Source organism: Medicago sativa, chromosome 1 (genome assembly GCF_051527215.1).
Source record: "Medicago sativa cultivar Bolivia chromosome 1, Bolivia_mono, whole genome shotgun sequence".
Lineage (NCBI taxonomy): Eukaryota > Viridiplantae > Streptophyta > Magnoliopsida > Fabales > Fabaceae > Medicago > Medicago sativa.
In genome coordinates this window covers 50,939,607-50,958,158 of record NC_140749.1, presented here as the reverse complement: position 1 = coordinate 50,958,158, position 18,552 = coordinate 50,939,607, and the positions used below count along the sequence as shown (strand labels likewise).

General features: G+C 30.9%; 1 protein-coding gene across 1 annotated transcript; it reads left to right on the top strand.

The window, feature by feature from the left end:
- Positions 1 to 1,825: 1,825 nt before the first annotated feature.
- On the top strand, positions 1,826 to 5,690 carry LOC146955158 (cytochrome P450 93A3-like). The gene is made up of 2 exons (XM_085720375.1): positions 1,826 to 2,824; positions 4,515 to 5,690. The coding sequence occupies exons 1-2, from the start codon at positions 1,922 to 1,924 to the stop codon at positions 5,133 to 5,135; spliced, it is 1,524 nt and encodes a 507-aa protein (XP_085576501.1). The 5' UTR covers positions 1,826 to 1,921; the 3' UTR covers positions 5,136 to 5,690.
- Positions 5,691 to 18,552: the final 12,862 nt, after the last annotated feature.

The following is an 18,552-nucleotide window of genomic DNA, read 5'->3' as shown; positions in this document are numbered from 1 at the left end:
TTAAAGCTTATCTCATACTATCATTTTTCCTCCTTATTTTTTGTAAACTTAACGGAAAAAATCATATATTCAATTGATTTTTCTTTTTATGTCATTTCATATTTATAAGTTAGTTCAACTATTGACTTTTTAAACAATACAAACTTAATCAAATATCTTGTCCCCTATAAGTTATAAACTAGCTTATAATAAGTGAACCTTCATGAGCTAGTTTATTAGCTATCCACCACTTTTTTAAGAAATTGAGCCATCGTTTCCACGATACCATCTTCCCTGCTATTTTACTTTAATTTTATAATGAATGGAAACCATCATATTATTCTTCCAATAAAACTGTCATGTCTTTAGACATCATTATTACTGATATAAATTGACCATGAGATAGAGTCTGGTACGAAGAGCTACATGCTAGTTGATTAATCGTATCTTAGAGGATGCAACTAATCCTCAAATTTCGAACATTTAATAAATAAGTAATGAGTACAAATAAGAGGGTACATCAGAAAAAATATGAGAACTACGGTGGGATATAGAAGCTCTAGCTATGCTATGAGCCCCCTTATTTACTTGCCTCCTGACATATTTCACAACATAGTTATTGCGAGATGACATTAGATCCTTACATCGGGAAATAATATATCCTGCCTTATCTTGGGGAGCATAAGGGGAATTAACAGCGTCAACAAGAAGTTTACAATCCGATTCAAATATAACCGGTGGCACAACTTGATTAATAGTAAAGGGGATGGCCTCTAATAAGCTCAAAGCTTCTGCTTCTGAAGGAGTAGCTGAATGAAAATCATAGTCAGGCATACCCATAATATATGATATAAAATGAAATGCAATGCAATACTAGTCCTACATGTTTTTATTATAGCACTTATTATACCCATAATATATGATCATGTTTTTATTATTATACCCATAATATTGATACAAACCAAGCCACTACACCACTATGTGATTTAATATAGCATTTACTCTTTATTCTTTATTTATACGATATAAAATGAAATGCAATGCAATACTAGTCCTACATGTTTTTATTTTGCACCTTCATGTCTACGTAACTCACATATATGCCGTAAGCCTCCTTTTTTATACTCCATATATTTTGTATGCTTGTAACTTACATTTTTTTTTCTTTTCGAAATTTGAACCCTGAACCTTGCATATATAATGCATTGTATATTCAAACTGAGTTAAACTCACGAGAACTTGTAACTCACATTTTAGCTTATAGCAATATATTTCGCGTTAATGCTTCTAATTTATTAAAGTCATAATTACATATATTTTTGATACACTTGTTTAAATGCCTAAAAAAATACTTGTTTAAAAATATATTTGCATTACAATTAAAATTTAATTTCTAATATTTATTTATATAAGGCATTTAACGAATCAGCTTTTTAAATTATGTTATTTTCTCTAATAATTATTTGACATTTTATAGATGTCATAGTTATTTTAATTTTTATAAATCAGGTCTTCCGGTTCAATCCAGTTTTATACATACATAAATTTTTAATATACTGGTTAAATAGCCGAGTCATCTGATTTAATACGGTTCAGTCATATGATTTAACCAATGACCAAATGGTTCGACCAATGACTCAGTGAACCCATGACCTTGTTAGGGTGATGGCCGACAACTTAGTGAACCAGTGACCTAGTTGTTCAATCAGCGACTCAGTAAACCTCTGACCTTACTAGATTCACGGTCAGTCCGGTTTTTAAAACATTGATATGAGGTTTTATATGAGGTCTAACAGTGGCTTTACAATTTGGTTCTATATATAAGTAGTGCCATAGGCATTCATGTACATAAGATTACGGTTAATGTGTTATCACTTAAGTTTATGTTCCAAACTAGTTAAACCACCATATAGTTTTTCTTCCAATTTTAAAATTTTCAAGTATGGCTGAAATGCAATATATCCAACTTTTCTTTGTTTGGCTACTCTCCATTATAGCAGTTCGAGCCATACTATCTAAAAAGAAGAACAAGAACCATCTTACTCCACCGTCTCCTCCAGCCTTACCTATCATTGGACACCTTCACCTTATTTCTAAAGTACCTCACCAAAGTTTTCACAAACTCTCAAAACACTATGGTCCTATAATGCAACTTTTTCTTGGCTCTAAGCGATGTATAGTAGTTTCAAGTCCAGATATCGCAAAGGAGTTTCTTAAAACCAATGAAACTTTCTTCTCAAACCGTTTTGCAAATGCTGCAGTTCAGCAAATAGAATATGGCTCAAAGGGATTTGTGTTTGCACCTTATGGTGACTATTGGAAGTTTGTTAAGAAGTTGTGCATGTCGGAGCTTCTTGGTAAAAGAACACTTGATCAGTTCCTTCCCTTGATGCAACAAGAGTCATTAAGGTTTTTAAAACTTTTGCAGAAGAAAGGAGAAGCTGGCAAGGCCGTTGATATCGGCGGCGAGCTCTTAACTCTCACCAACAACATTATAGCAAGGATGTCAATAAGTAAAACATGTTCTGAAAATGAAAGTGATGTTGAAGAAATTAGGGAGATGCTGAAAGACATTTTAGAGCTTGGAGGGACGTTTAATGTGTCAGATTTTATTTGGTTTTGCAAGAATTTGGATTTACAGGGAATACATAAAAGGCTTAAAGTGGCTATGGAGAGGTTTGACATAATGTTGGAGAGGGCAATAAAGGAGCATCAGGAGAAAAGGAAGGAAAAAGAGGAAGGTGCTCATCATGATAGGGATATACTTGATATTTTGTTGGACATACTTGAGGATAAGAGCTATGAAATAACATTGACCAAAGAGAATGTCAAAGCTTTCATTGTGGTATGCAAATTTTCTAACTTCTATATATTTATTTCACTTATTATGATCAGCGTATTATCCATTTATGTCCAGAAGTCCTTTGTTAATTAGAAGAAAAAAAATAGACTTCGTACTTGTTTGTCTATATGTGTTTTATTTATGGAAAATGCTAATTCGCCTTCAAAATACATTTTAAGGAATTTATTATAGAAATATATATATTAAAAGTCGTATTCAACTTTTTTAAAAGTTAACATATCATGTTTTTCAATACAAAATTGTTCTTGAGTTGCATAGCATGCGTCCTTAAGACACATGTTAGCATGATCCATTATTTATTTTTGGTATGTATTTACACTATGCAGTCATTATTATAAGCAAAACTCTATATTATAGATTTATTTAATTAATGATGTATATGATCCTTATTAAGGACCATGTACATTATTATTATTTTTGACGAACCATATACATTATTTAATGAATTAATTTAAAATATTGATTTTTGTTTATAATAGTGATTTTTGTTTATTAAGTAATCCCGACTAGGTAGTGTCGTTTGTTAGGAGGCAATCAAATAGTGTGGCTCATAGCATTGCTAGAGCTGCTCTACCTAATCCTTGCCCCCATGTCTTTTATAATGTTCCTACTAGCTTGTACTATCTATTTATGAATGAAGTGCAGTAAGTTTGCCTTTGCTCAACAACTTTTAGCCAAAGCTCATTCCATTCAATTTTATGCATTAAAAAAGCACCTTTTTTAGTAAGTACTTAATTGATATTGTATTTGGCCTAACTTCTCCTTAAAAATGTAGAGAAGTTGAAAAAAAACTGGGTCAAACGATATCTTAATCTTCCACAACGACAGTGTAGAAGCAAATGAATTTGTTTATAATAATGATATTTGCGTAAACAAACAAAGTGAACTTCATAATAGTCGGTTGAAAGTTTATAAAGACAAGTCTAGATAGTTTCTAAATTATTAAATTATATTAAATTTGCAAGTGGATATTGTGCCGTTGTTATAGATTTTAAAGTGATTTTTCCCTTGTATTTTATAAAATGATATTTTCGGAATCTTACTACAAAACTTATTTGTTGAAGTTAAAATAAAGATTTTTGACATTCGTTAACTTAAATATTTGTATTAAAGTTTTTGAATAATAAACATCATATATTTCTCAAAATGATATCTTTCAAAAATGAATTTTATGAGAAACTATTTGAAATAACTTCTTATCTTAGAGATTTCAATCAAGCCTGCAAAAAGTCGTTCAAAATTTTAAATTTTTTATAGATAATGAAATAAACGTAAATTTAACAGCTACTAAAACTTTATGGTAAATTTTTTTTAGGGACGAAAAACATGTCAACTTTTTTATGAGAATTAAAATAAAAATTTAATATATTTAAACTGACAAAAAAACTTATTTAACCATGAAATCTTCTAATCTTAGTTTTTGGTAAAATAAAATCTTTGTTTTAAACTTGGACGAAGTAGACTTACTTCCAACGTAGCAACAGTTCCTGTGATCTTAACTCAGTTGGTAATGATAATGCATAATATATGCAAGGTCTGGGGATCGAAACCAAGACATCACCAAAAAAAAAAACTTCCAACATAGCAGCAGCTGACATTGGAGCAGCTAACCTATACGGATTAATTGTATTTTGCTTATAAAGATTATAATTTTAGTCTATGGTTTTTGCAGGACATGTTTATTGCAGGAACAGACACATCTGCCATAACAATGGAGTGGGCTTTGGCTGAGTTGATAAACAACCCGCATTTAATGGAGAAAGCAAGACAAGAGATTGATTCAGTAACAGAAAATAGTAGATTAATTCAAGAATCTGATCTTCCAAAACTTCCATACTTGCACGCAATACTCAAAGAAACTCTTAGAATTCACCCTACAGTACCACTTATAGTTAAAGAAGCATCCGAGAGTTGCGTCGTATATGATTATGATATTCCAGCGAAGACAATTTTATTTGTTGATTTGTGGTCAATGGGTAGGGATCCCAAACTGTGGGAAAACCCGCTCGAGTTCAAGCCGGAGAGGTTTATGAGCGAAGGGAATAAGTTTGATTTTAAGGGACAAAATTTGCAATATATGCCATTTGGAACTGGAAGAAGGGCTTGCCCTGGTGCTTCATTAGCACTTCAAGCTGTTCCAACAAATCTTGCTGCAATGATTCAATGTTTCTATTGGAAGGTTAGTGGTGATGGAACAGTTAACATGGAAGAGAAACCAGCTTTAACCCTTCCTAGGGTTCATCCTTTGATGTGTGTCCCTATTCCTCGTTTTAATAGCATTCCTTCTAATTAAGAAAACAGTTGAGGAGATGTGTTCTCCACCTCCGATCACATTTATAAGCAAAAAAACACTTTTTAGATTCATTCAATGCTTAATGTATTTGGTCAATATATATAGACTAAATACATTATGTATTCAATGAACCTAAAAAGTGCATTTTTGCTTATAAATGTGATCGGAGGGAGTATGTGTTTATATAGGTCCGTTTCGGTTGATTTATTTTTATGTTAAAATAGTTTATTATAGAAATAAGTTTTATGTTAATTTATAAGATGTTATTAAGGAAAGTTGTATCTTCGGAAACTACTTTCATAAATTTATGAATAATGTATAAAAATTTATTTATTTTCATAACATTGTTTATAAAAAATAAAAAACAAGTCAATCCAAACAGGCTTATAGTCGTATTCTTTGAGTTGTTTTGGCATGGGTCTTTGGATTTTTTGGGATCTCGTGTTTTGGGTTGGTAGGTCCGTATACCTTGTAATAAGTTTATGTCACTATCAGCGTGGTACCTTGCTGGCATCACAAACACTTGATCTTATATGGAGTAATATTTTGATGCAATGTATTTGTTTTGCTTTAAGCTATGGAAAAAGATTGGTAGATGTATTTTTTTACACATCTTTCATGTACACCCCATGTGTTAGGGGTGTTGTAGTAATTTCACATCACATCATCATCCCCTCTCATCTCTTCTTTCAATGTTCTTGTCACGTGTCACAATTGTGTGTGGGTGTCAAAGGGTATATGCCATCTAAGGTGGTTTATGTATAAGTACTCTAAGCTATATACCGTGTTCGTCTATTAATTAGAAGGTTTTCTTTAAGTTAGTACGTTGGGGCGTCACGACCAATGTTGATAAGAACTTGGGTTACGTTGATAATCAACCTAGGAAAGCACATCAATATGTTCCAAAATAGAAGATCGCTTGATGACAACTTGAACAAAAATAAAATGCAAGACTTGGGTTAAAATCATAAGACATATTCTATAAGATTAAAATCATATTCATACTTTAGTCCCAAATAAACAGATGAGTATGCATTAAACTATGACCTACGACATGTTTGATCTATTGAGGATATTAGTGCAAAATCATAACCAATTGGAATTTAATCTATCCGACCTCATATATTATTCATGGGACCACTATGACCGTCATCAGTAATGTAAAAATTGACTAAACCTCGACGACCATTATATCAATGCATTTGATGACATAGACTGATATGAGTAAGTAACGTGAAAATTTCATGCAGTATGTTTACTAAATCATGTTCAAAATTTAGGTCTTAATAAAACACATTTCATAGAACATGTTCAATAATGAATCAATAGCGGAAGCAAATAAAATATTGAACATGATTATGATGGGATCTACAACATGTTTGATTTATCAAGGATATTAAGAATTAGAGTATTAGGAATACCTGGATGAAGCTTTGATAACTAATCAACAACAACAACAACAACAACAAAATAGGAGGTGATGATCTGAAACACACAAAATAGGGTTAGCGGCGGCTGATTTGGTTCTTCCTCAACCGGTACCTTTATGCCTCAAGTTCTCTTCAGATGGGAAGAAGAGAGAGTATTGCCGTGTACGGTGTATTGGGGACCATAGCCTCTTTTATATTAGATGACCATTAGGGTTTCCCATTATTTCGTTAATGGGCCATCCGGACATCCACTCATTGAGTCCATATCAACAAATTAAATATATTTAATTAATTATCCAATTAGAAATCTAATAGTCTTATTACTTAATTTGATCACTAATCAACTAAGGTTCACAATTGATAAATAGCTAATATAATTATTATTACAATATTTGCCCACATAATGATATTGGTATATAATAAATAATAAAATATTCCAACAATCTCCCACTTGGGCTACATATCTTAATAATTATATCATAATTCTTTAGGCGCGCAACTGAATGCTCTTTATCTTTAGATTTCAACTTTACAATCTGGTCCACCTCATACATTAATAATGGGACCACCGCGTCTGTCGCCACTAACTTATAACGTGACGGAACCACGACAACCACCATATCGATGCATTTGATGACATAGATCGATATGGATGAGTGACATGAAAATTTCATGCAATGTGATCTCTATATCATGTCTATTTCCAACTGGTCCAACTGAAAACTTTAGTGAGATCAAAGCTAAAGTTTGCAAATTCAATATTTGCACAAAATGATACAGAAATGGTTATAATAAACATAACCTCATGAACTTTATTTCTGCATAAAATCATAACATAAAGTCTGTATCAATACCAAAACAAAAGTATAGAACATAAACTAAAAGAGACTCCCACTAATCCAAGACATCCTTAATGACAACAACCATATGAAAGACCTTATGTGTCATGTCTTTGATTAGCGGATCAGCTAGCATAAAGTTTTTCTCTACTTGTTCTATCATTCAACAACAATAATGTATAAGGCAATAAACTTTATTAATGTTCTTGAATAACTGTATGACTAAATTATGTCACTATATATCTTAAGTGGTCTTTCATTACCTTTTACTATATGCAACCAAGTGACATAAATACTTACAGTCATTTATTGAGTTAGGATGTGTATTATCTACTAACATCCAAAAAGCCAGAGTCTGACACATAAATGATCTCAAAACTGTCAGATCTTTTGCGTGAGCATAAGCCCTCTTGTTCTCTTTAATAATCCTTATGGTTGCTTTTTCAACAATTCAAACTTTGAATTGCTCAAATATCTGCCAAACAATCTTATTATATACGCTATTTCCAAATGTGTATAATAAAATCATACATAAAAATCGTATAGGCAAAGTGTTGGAAAATACTTAAATTTCTGAATTCATAAATTTCCAAATGGGCAATATTTAAGACTGAAAAGTCTCTCTCGGTGATTGAGGTCATCCAAAAATTATGTCATTTCATTTTCAACTTTATTGATATAACTCTTTTGCGATATCCGAATAATACCTTGAGAAGAATCTCTAAGTATTGAAATGTCTAATACAAAAGAGGTGTCCCCAGGATCTTTCATCACTAACTTTTGTTAGAGATTTTCTTGGTTTCACATAACAAACATATATCATCGTTGACTAAATAAAATAAAATTGACATATTAAACTAGGAATATAAACTTACTCCCACTGAACTTGCTAAATCCACAATTCTCCATAATATTATCTCAAAACCAAATGAGACAATTACTTTATGAGAATTTGTGGTAACACTAAAGAGACAAACTTCTTAACTTATAAGTGGATTTCATGACTTTGCAAACCATTTACTTTGTATCGATTGACACAAAAGTTTTATTCAGCTGCACCATATTGTATCATTAATGCCACCATTAAAAAACACTATATTGAAATCCATCTTATGCAGCTCCAAAATTATAATAAGCAAACTAGTATCATGACTGTCCTAATAGAGTCTTTCAATCAAACTAAATAGAATTTCTCTTTTCAGTCAATTCTTAATGACACTAGAATCCCTAGTTCTTGAGGGTGTTGAGTTTGATCTATATGAAATAATTTCTTAACTTGATTGAGAGGAAGCGCAATAATGTCGTCATGAAGATCCAAATATACTATAATAATAGTAACTATATGAATTAGTTTAGAACTAATTCTTCCTCATTTAATTTTGTTCTAAAACCATATATCTCCACCAAACTCAATATCCTCAAGAAAGCTTAACAATTTATGTCTCAAAAAATTTCTTAATTTGTGGGACGAAAAACTTATAGTATTCAAAATCTTAAACAATATAGAATGTCACAAGTCATAACTGAATTGACTCTTACAATTGAACTTAAAAGACACATTGAATCATCATTTGAAAATAGAACTCAAAATATCTTGACTTATTCAAAGAGAAAAAAAAACAAACGATGATTCACCAAATTGTCTTTTAAATACAAAAAAGCTAGTAACGACAATCTAAAATTGGTTCAAAAAATGAATAAAGCAATCTTTATCGACTTTGTCCATTCTAAATTGATATATCTTTCAACATCATTGGACATAAGTCAGTCAAGACTACCTTTTTTTATTGGCCCTTATCTTTATGGGGTATTTTTCGAATGAGCACTATTTTATTTTCTCTTGCTTCAGTCTTTCCTTATTTGCACATTTTATGAATTGATCATTTAAATGATCATTTCTAACTGTAACAATTATAAACTTAATTGCGGAAAGCGAATACTAAATACTGAATTCTCGAACAAGTCATATGATAGTCGAAATTACTGAATTTTCGAACAAAGTCATATGATAGTCGAAATTATAGTGTCTTAGCAAGATTAAATATTTACATAATGTGCTCCTAACATTTTCCTTGCCTAATAATCTTAATGAAATATTCAATCTCCAATGAGAGCTTGTCTTTCTCTATATTGCTTTTAAAACCACATTAGTTTAAGCAAAGAAAATATGACAAAAATTGTGTCATCTTAAACAACATCTCTAATACATATGATATTTCAGCTTTATGATCACATATGACCTAATAGATTTGGTGTATACTCACTTGCCAAACTTGATTCTCACATTAGATGCTGAATTTGTGAGAGAATATGAGTTTCACTATCCTTATTTAAGGTCTAGATCCAAGAACAATATTAATGTTCTTCTTTAAATCCTAAATTAGAATTTTAAGAGTTAAAGAATTTAACCCAAATTAGCAGATACATAAACTATATTAGTTTAGAGAGAATAAGAATAGCAAAAGCACTATTTAAAATACCTAGTGCATCATCAATATAAAGTCTTTAAACAATAATACCAATTGCTAGTGGTATTTTTTAGCAATGATCAAACAATGACAATTTACTTTGACAAAGAATAAATTCTTAAATTGTCGTGTGTTTACCATCACAAATGTAGATGTAAACTCTTAAATACTTGAATGGGTTTACATTCACACAACATTAGTAGACATGTCAAAATTAATTAATTGTAAGACATGCACAATTGATCTTTATTTGTAAATTAAAAGACAAAAGCAAGATACCAAGCGCACCATTAAAACGCAATCTTTTGATTGCTAAGAATTAATTGCAAGCGGTACTCTCAATGCAATGATCAAATATTGGTAATAAGTTCTGTCAGATAATGGGTGCCTTTTGACATCCTCATTACCCACATGGAAAATCTTAAGAAGTCTTGTTAGATAATGAGTGTCTTTTGACATCCTCATTACCCACATGAAAAATTTAAGAATTACCACATATTTAACATCACAAGTTGTAAATTAAAAGACCAAAAACACGATACCAAACACATTGTTAAAACGCAATCTTTTGATTGCTAAGAATTAACTGCAAACGGTAATCTCAATGCAATGATCAAATATGGTAATAAGTCATGTCAGACAATGGGTGCCTTTTGACATCCTCATTATCCACATGGATAAACCTTAAGAAGTCCTGTTTGATAATGAGTGCCTTTTGACATCCTCATTATCCACATGAAAAACTTAATCATTACCACATATTTACCATCGTAGGTATGTAACTATCCGGCCAAGCTGTGCCTTCCTTTTGGCCGACTAAAACAGCTTGCATGAACAATTTCATACTACATCTTTTGTAATTCCAACTAAATCAAATCTACGCAACAGAGGTTACTTTTGCAACTTGTTGTTTCAACCAACTCAACTAAAATGAGAATGGTCTTAATTTTACAAGGCAAATGGAAAATGTCTTAAATTTACAAGCAACTACGGGCATAATGTAGGCCGAATTAGTCCATTATGTCGCTAAATAACCATAAGGCCACTCAACAACTCTTAAGTATGAAGACAAATTCACAATAATTAAAAAGAAGATGCAAGTACCAAAAACAACACCAACGCGTGTATGACAATGCATTTACAAATATCGCATAAAATCGACAACAAACATAGCATGAAAATTATCCAAAATGCATGATAAGACAAAATATTATTGTAGAAAACTTAATAACAATAAACTCTAACATAATAATCATGCTATAAGAAAAAATATTCAATTTCAGACCAAAAGAAAATTGAATCTTATATATACCAAAATATTCATGTAACAATTGATTCACACATACCAATTGATTTTTTAAATAAAATAATGAATAACTCTAGACTCAATTATTTCCTAAATAAGGAAATATATTTTATGTTTATAAATAAACAAACAAAAATAGAATTATTATTTCCAAACTTAAAAGAACCAAATTCTTACCTTATGTAGAAAGGAAAACAATGTTCATAATATTTTGAGATTCATTATTAAAAGGCAACAAATATATTTTAATCTTTATGTGTCTACTTTTCAAAATAAACTTTATGTACAAAATCTTTGTGAATCAAAACTAATTTCAAATAGAAATTAAGCTGATATGATAATGATATTTGAAAATTATATTAACCAACAGATTTGATTTAAATCAAATTAACAAAATCAAAACAAAAATCAAATCATTATTAAGTTTCAATAGTGCACAAATACATATATATGCAACAAACTTGATCCAAATAATAAAAAACAATGTCATTAGAATCATTCTAAAACAAACCAAAGTGTGCTAATGAGCTACAAGACATGATTCAAATACTTAAATTCATTAGCTATAAATATGCATCCTTATCTATAAAAAAAATCTGAAGCTTTATAGACGGACTCAAAGATTTAATCAGCCGTAATTTTATAACAAACAAAAAAAAATTTGCTCGCTGAAATTGACAACTTTTAATATGATTTATCCAAATTCACATGAAATCAATTAACATGAAAGCCAAGACACATTATGATCCATAAAAGTTGCGGAAAGAAACCAAAAATCCTACACAAATAAAAAAATGGATCCATAAAATTTAGCAAGTAACAATAATACTGTTAAACAAAAAAATGAAAACAAATATGGCTGATGTCTAAGGATCATTAGCGTATGGAGGAATCAGTTGAAATCATTTGATTAACCAATTCTTTGCATGTAAAGGTCACACAGAACCAACCGGAACACATAAAATGAAAGGAAACTTAATCATTGAAAAATTTGACAGAGTCCCAAATTTCGAAAGAGGACTCAAAAATCTTATAATAAAATTTCACCTTATGCAAAAAACAATTGCCCTTGTTGCGAAAAAAAAAAAAAAATTCCATATTCAATCATTTACATGATTAAAAGAAAATCACGTCACGGATAAAAAAAACAAACAAACGTCAAAGGTAAAAAATAAATACCTTCTTTCAATTCATGATTTAATCCGAAACCATAAACCAAAGAAGAAACAATGCAATTCATATCTTTATTTGAGAAATCAAATTGGGAACAATATCACATGACTAGAGAAAGTCATCGCAGAACTTTCAATGCATAATATAAAGGCATTGATGAATAAAAATAAGGCATCGATGAACAGTCATGCAATAAATTAAAGGCATGGATGAATAAAATAAACACAACAGCCATCATAAAATCCCAATAAATCAAACAAGAAGACCTCTCTGATACCACTTGCTGGAAATTTAGGTCTTGATAAAACAAATTTTATAGAACATGTTCAATAATGAATCAATAGCGGAAGCAAATAAAATATTGAACATGATTATGATCGGATCTACGACATATTTGATTTATCAAGGATATTAAGAATTAGAGTATTAGGAATACCTGGATGAAGCTTTGATAACAATCCTCTCAACAACAACGATAAATAGAGAGATGAGGTGATGATCGGAAACACACAGAATAGGGTTAGCGACGGCTGATTTGGTTATTTCTCAACCGGTACCTTTATGCCTGAGGTTCTCTTCAGATGGGGAGAAGAGAGAGTATTGCCGTGTACGGTGTATTGGGGACCATAGCTTCTTTTATATTGGATGGTCATTAGGGTTTCCCATTATTCCGTTAATGGGCCATCTGGAGATCCACTCCATATCAACTAATTAATTATCCAATTAGAAATCTAATAGTCTTATTACCTAATTTGATCACTAATCAAAGGCTCACAATTGGTAAATATTTAATATAATTATTGTTGATATTTGCCCACATAATGATATTGCAATATAATAAATAATAAATATTACAACAAATTATGCATATTTCCAGTGGTGCAACTGAGCGAGATCAAACCGAGTCTTGCAAATTCAGGTTTTGTACAAATGATAAAAAAATGGTTATAACAATAACACCCTCATGACATTTATTCATGCAGAAAATCACAACATAAAGTCTGTATCGATACTAAAACAAAAATATATAACATAATCCATAGTTTTAAAACTCGGACCGGACCGGCCAGTCGGACCGGTTGAACCGTGAACCGGTGACATGACCGGTTCGAGCAGATAGTTGGATCGGGTATGCTGTTGAACCACGACGAACCGGCTAAAACCGGTGACTCGGCGGTTTTTAAATCAGACCGGTTTTTTGCACAAAAGAAAAGACGGTAAGAGAGCGCTGCAGTTGAGTACTTCGTAGAAAAATCAGAGTTAAAGAAAGGCAGTTGCATCACAATGAGAGAGAGAGCGAGAACAGCAATTCATTCAACTATGAAGATGAAAAGACAAATCTCAGAGAAGAGAGAAGAACGAGAGGCTAAAACATTGAGACAAGAAAGAGAAATGAATTGAACACCTTTGATGGCTGCTCTTTGTATTTAGGGTTTGTTGTTGGTGCTTAGCAGTAGTGGTATAATGGGAAAACACTTACGTACCATAGTAGTTGGGTACCATTGTACCATTGGCCAGTAAAATTTTGACACATGTTAAAAATCTTTTAAAACCAGTTTTCATAAAAACCGGCTTTAAAAGTCTAAAACAAAATAAAATAATTTAGATAATATCTGAAATTAAATAATTTATGGAAGGTCTTATAAACCCATTTGGGAAAGTAATACCCCAACCATTCATATTAGAACCCAATTATAATAATATAATTAGAATGAGAAACCAAATTAATTGGTTAAGAGAAACAGCATATTGGTTTCTAATATTTGAAGATAATTACTCTACATACTGGGAGTATGAAAATTTTGCAAATCTTTTAAGCCTTAAAATACAAAAGTTTATACATGGCTAATAAAGGTGTAAGTGAAAAAATGCAAGATATTTGTGAAAATCTAACAGCACTTCAAAAACAGTTGGATAAATTAGTAGAAGTTCTACTAGAAAACAAGTTTGAAGAAAAACTTGAAGAAAAATTATCTGATCTAGAAGTAAACCAAAAATTATTAGATGAAAAAATTTGTCTAAAGATAGATGATCTAATTGATTTACTAAAATTTTTACCCATTAGAGACAAATGTTTAACCCTAGAAGAATTACAAACTTTTGTCAAAAAAGAGGGGGGAGACATGGTAGAAATTTCAGAAAAAATTGAAAAATCAGAGATAGAAATTAACTTTTTCGCACCATTACCTTAATATGGACGAAACAGAAGAAGAAATAGCAAACCAGCTAAATGAATTGCAAACATTAATGGCTTCTTTAGACATTAATAGAAAAGCCAAATGACCGAAGAATCTGATGACGGATACAAATTTGTCTACGACTTTGATTCAGATAGTTCTTTTAGTATGGAAGAAGAACCACAAGTAGGACTTGTGAAAACTAATGAACAACCTGAAACATCAGAACAAGGACGTAAGAGAGGACGTCAAGAGGATAAAGAAGAATTTATCGACCAACAAATCATTCAAAATAAAATGGATGAAAGAAAATTCAAACAAATACCATCTAAATATATACCTACAATAAATCGTCACAAAGAAGATAATGTTTTAAATATTGATTGTAGTGAGGATACTAAAAAAGAACTAAGAAGTTGGTATCATGATCACATGGTAACAATCCAATTAGATCCTACATTAGGAAAATTAAGTTCAAAAAGTATTTTCAATTATTTAAAAACAAAAACCATAGGAAATGCTTGGAGTTTTATGTCTGAACAATCAGACTCAGAACTTCCATCAACAACCGAAGAAGTTATAAATCATGTCTATTCAATTCTGAAAAAAGAATTCGTAGGTTTTGATGCGCCAGAAGCAGAAGCAGACCTAATGAATACAAACATCCATAGAATCTTTAATCTAAGAATCTGTGATATGTGTTATGTTGAACCATTTATATGTGAGTTTAGCAAATATTACTATGCAATAAATCCCCAAAAAAGATTACAATACAATCTTTTAGGATTATTTTACAATAAACTTCCATCATCCGTAGGGACAATAATGGAAAAAGAAATCCAACAACACCTAGAAATATTTGTAGGTTTAGAAGATACACTAGGAACAAGAATAACTGCATTAAGGAAGTGGATATCCGAAAAATGCATGGAAAAAACTGCTAAAAGAGAAGCAAAAATAAATGTTTGCTGTGATAGAATTCAAAATAAAGTAGGAAACTACGGTTGTAGTAAACCTAGAAGAAAGAAAAAGAAAAAAGTTTTTAGGAAAATTAATCATTCTGAATATAAAAGAAAAAGGAAATTTCCTAAGAAATTTAATAAACAAAAATACTTTAGGAGGAATAAAAAATATCCTAAAAAGAATTCATGTCCTAAAGGAAAGAAAACATGCACATGTTGGTTGTGTAATGAAGAAGGACATTATGCAAATGAATGTCCTAAAAAGAAAGATTCTAAAAAAGAAACCTTGAAATTAATTTGGGAATTAGGTTTTGAACCAATAGAATCAGATATAGACTCTGACGAAAGCAGTATTTTTGAATATACTACTGAAGAAGAAATTGAAGAATGAGTAGGAAAATTTTAAAAAATGGAAACCCTAATGCAACATTTATTCAAATAACATTGAATAAAAAGAAAATTATGGGTTATATTGATACTGGAGCTACTTTATGTTTTGGTAGGAGATCCATAATAAAGGAAGGTTGGATTAGACTACAAAAACCAAAAGAAATTATCTTTGCTGATAAGATAAAACACCAAATTTGGTTTGTTTTAAAACATGTTTTTATAAAAATTGAACATAAATACTTCTACGGAAAATCAATTTATGAACATGACTCTGGAATAGATCTGATAATACGAAATAACTTTTTAAAGTTATATAACCCTTTTATTCAAAAAACTGACACTATAACATTAAATTGGTTTGATGTCAATAATCCAAAAGAAAGTGAATTTGTTACAACAAACATTATAACAAAAAATGAAATTTTAAAGGCAATTTCAGAAAATCTTAACATACTTAGATGTATGTGGGATAAAAGAAAGTTTTACTTAACAACTGAACAAAATCTAGAACATCATCTAGATCAAGTTTGTTCTGAAAATCCATTGGATACTATAGTAAACAAAATACAAGATTTAATTGTTGTAAAACTTAAAGATCCTAAAAAGGAAGTCAAGGCCTTATACAAGATCCCTTACTCAGGAGAAGATAAGGAAGAATTTAAAAAAGAAATAGCAGAACTATTAGAAAAAGGATTAATAAGTCCTTCAATTAGTCCACATTCAGCGCCAGCTTTTTATGTCAGAAAACACAATGAAATAAAAAGAGGAAAAGCTCGAATGGTGATCAATTATAAAAAACTTAATGAGGAAACTATAAGTGACTCATATAAGTTACCAAGAAAAGATTACATTTTTGAAAAAATAAGAGGATGTAATTGGTTTTCATCTTTAGATGCAAAATCTGGGTACTGGCAGTTAAGGTTATCAGAAGAAACTAAACCTTTAACAGCTTTCAGTTGTCCAGAAGGACATTTCGAATGGAATGTTTTACCATTTGGTTTAAAACAAGCACCATCAATATACCAAAGATTTATGGACAATACTCTTAAAGGTCTTGATCATATTTGCTTTGTATACATTGATGATATTCTTATTTTTACTAAAGGAAGTAAAGAACACCATATCAAAGATGTTACGACTGTTTTAAACAGAATAAAAGAAAGAGGTATTGTTTTATCTAGAAAAAAGTCAGTACTTTTGAAACAAGAAATCGAATTCCTTGGTCTTATCATAAGAGAAGGAGGAAAACTCGATCTATCACCAAATGTTCAAGAAAAAATTTTACTTTTCCCTGATCAATTGGCAGATAGAAAACAAATCCAAAGATTTTTGGAATGTTTAAATTATGTTGCTAACGAAGGATTTCTCCAAGACTTAGCAAATGATAGAAAAATTTTACAGAGGAAGATATCTGAAAAAGTGCCATGGTCATGGACACAAAAAGATACTGAGGCTGTAAAATCTTTAAAAGAAAAATTAAAAGTTTTACCACAACTATACAACCCAACAGAAAATGATTTTTTGGTTGTAAATGTTGATGCAAACCAGTTTACTTGGGCTGGAGTTATGAGAGCTCTACCTAATGGTAAACAAAAATTGGGATTAAATCTCAATGGATATGTTGAGGATGAAACCCCACAACAATCCTATACCATTGTGGGCGCAACCCCACAGTTAAAATCAGATATCCCTAACGGGCGATCAGATAAAACATCAGCTTCAACTGATTCAAAACTTGATTATTCAAGTAATAATATCCGAATTAAGGATAAAGATCGTGTTTTATGCAAGTATGTTTCAGGCTCTTTTAAAGATGCTAAAACAAGATATCATATCAATGAGAAAGAAACCCTTTCTTGTTTAAATGTTTTAGAAAAATGGAGAATGAATTTAATTCCATCAAGATTTTTATTAAGAACTGATTCAACTTATGCTAGCGGATTTTGGCGCTACAATTTAAAAGTTGATCATAAACAAGGAAGACTTGTTAGATGGCAAATGCGCATCCAACAATTCTATCCTTATATTCAACTAATAAAATCAGAAAACAATTGTTTTGCAGATACTTTGACAAGAGAATGGAGCAAGCTTTAAAAGTTCTCTACAATAGCTTGAAGCAAAAAGATGAACATATTGAAATTCATAGCCAAAAGCTAAAACAACTCTCTTCAGAGAGGGGGGAGATGATTAAAATGATCGAAAGCCTAACCAAGATCATAAATGTTGAAACTCCAACAACAACAGAAGAACCAACAAAAACTTTGAATGAACAACAAAGTTTTTCATCAACATCTTCAGCAGGTTCTATGCCAGATGAAGATACAAAAAAGTCATGGGCTGAAAAAGTTGAACAAGAAGATGGAGAGTCAAAAAATGGTTTAGACCAACCAAGCGATGCTGTACAACCAGAAAAGAATGTGTATGTCATCTTTGATGGTCCGATGAAAGGCATCTACAACAATTGGGCAATTGCAAGCCTTCATATTAATGGCAAAAATGTCAGACACAAAGCTTATCCAACAATGGAGAAAGCAAAAGAAGCTTACAAAGCCTCATATAAAGAAATAACCATTGCTAAAGGAATTGGCCAACCATCAAAAATGGAATCTAAAAAGAAGGTTTCAGTAGGATCAATTATAAACCTCCAAAAAGAAAAAAACAAGATAAAGACC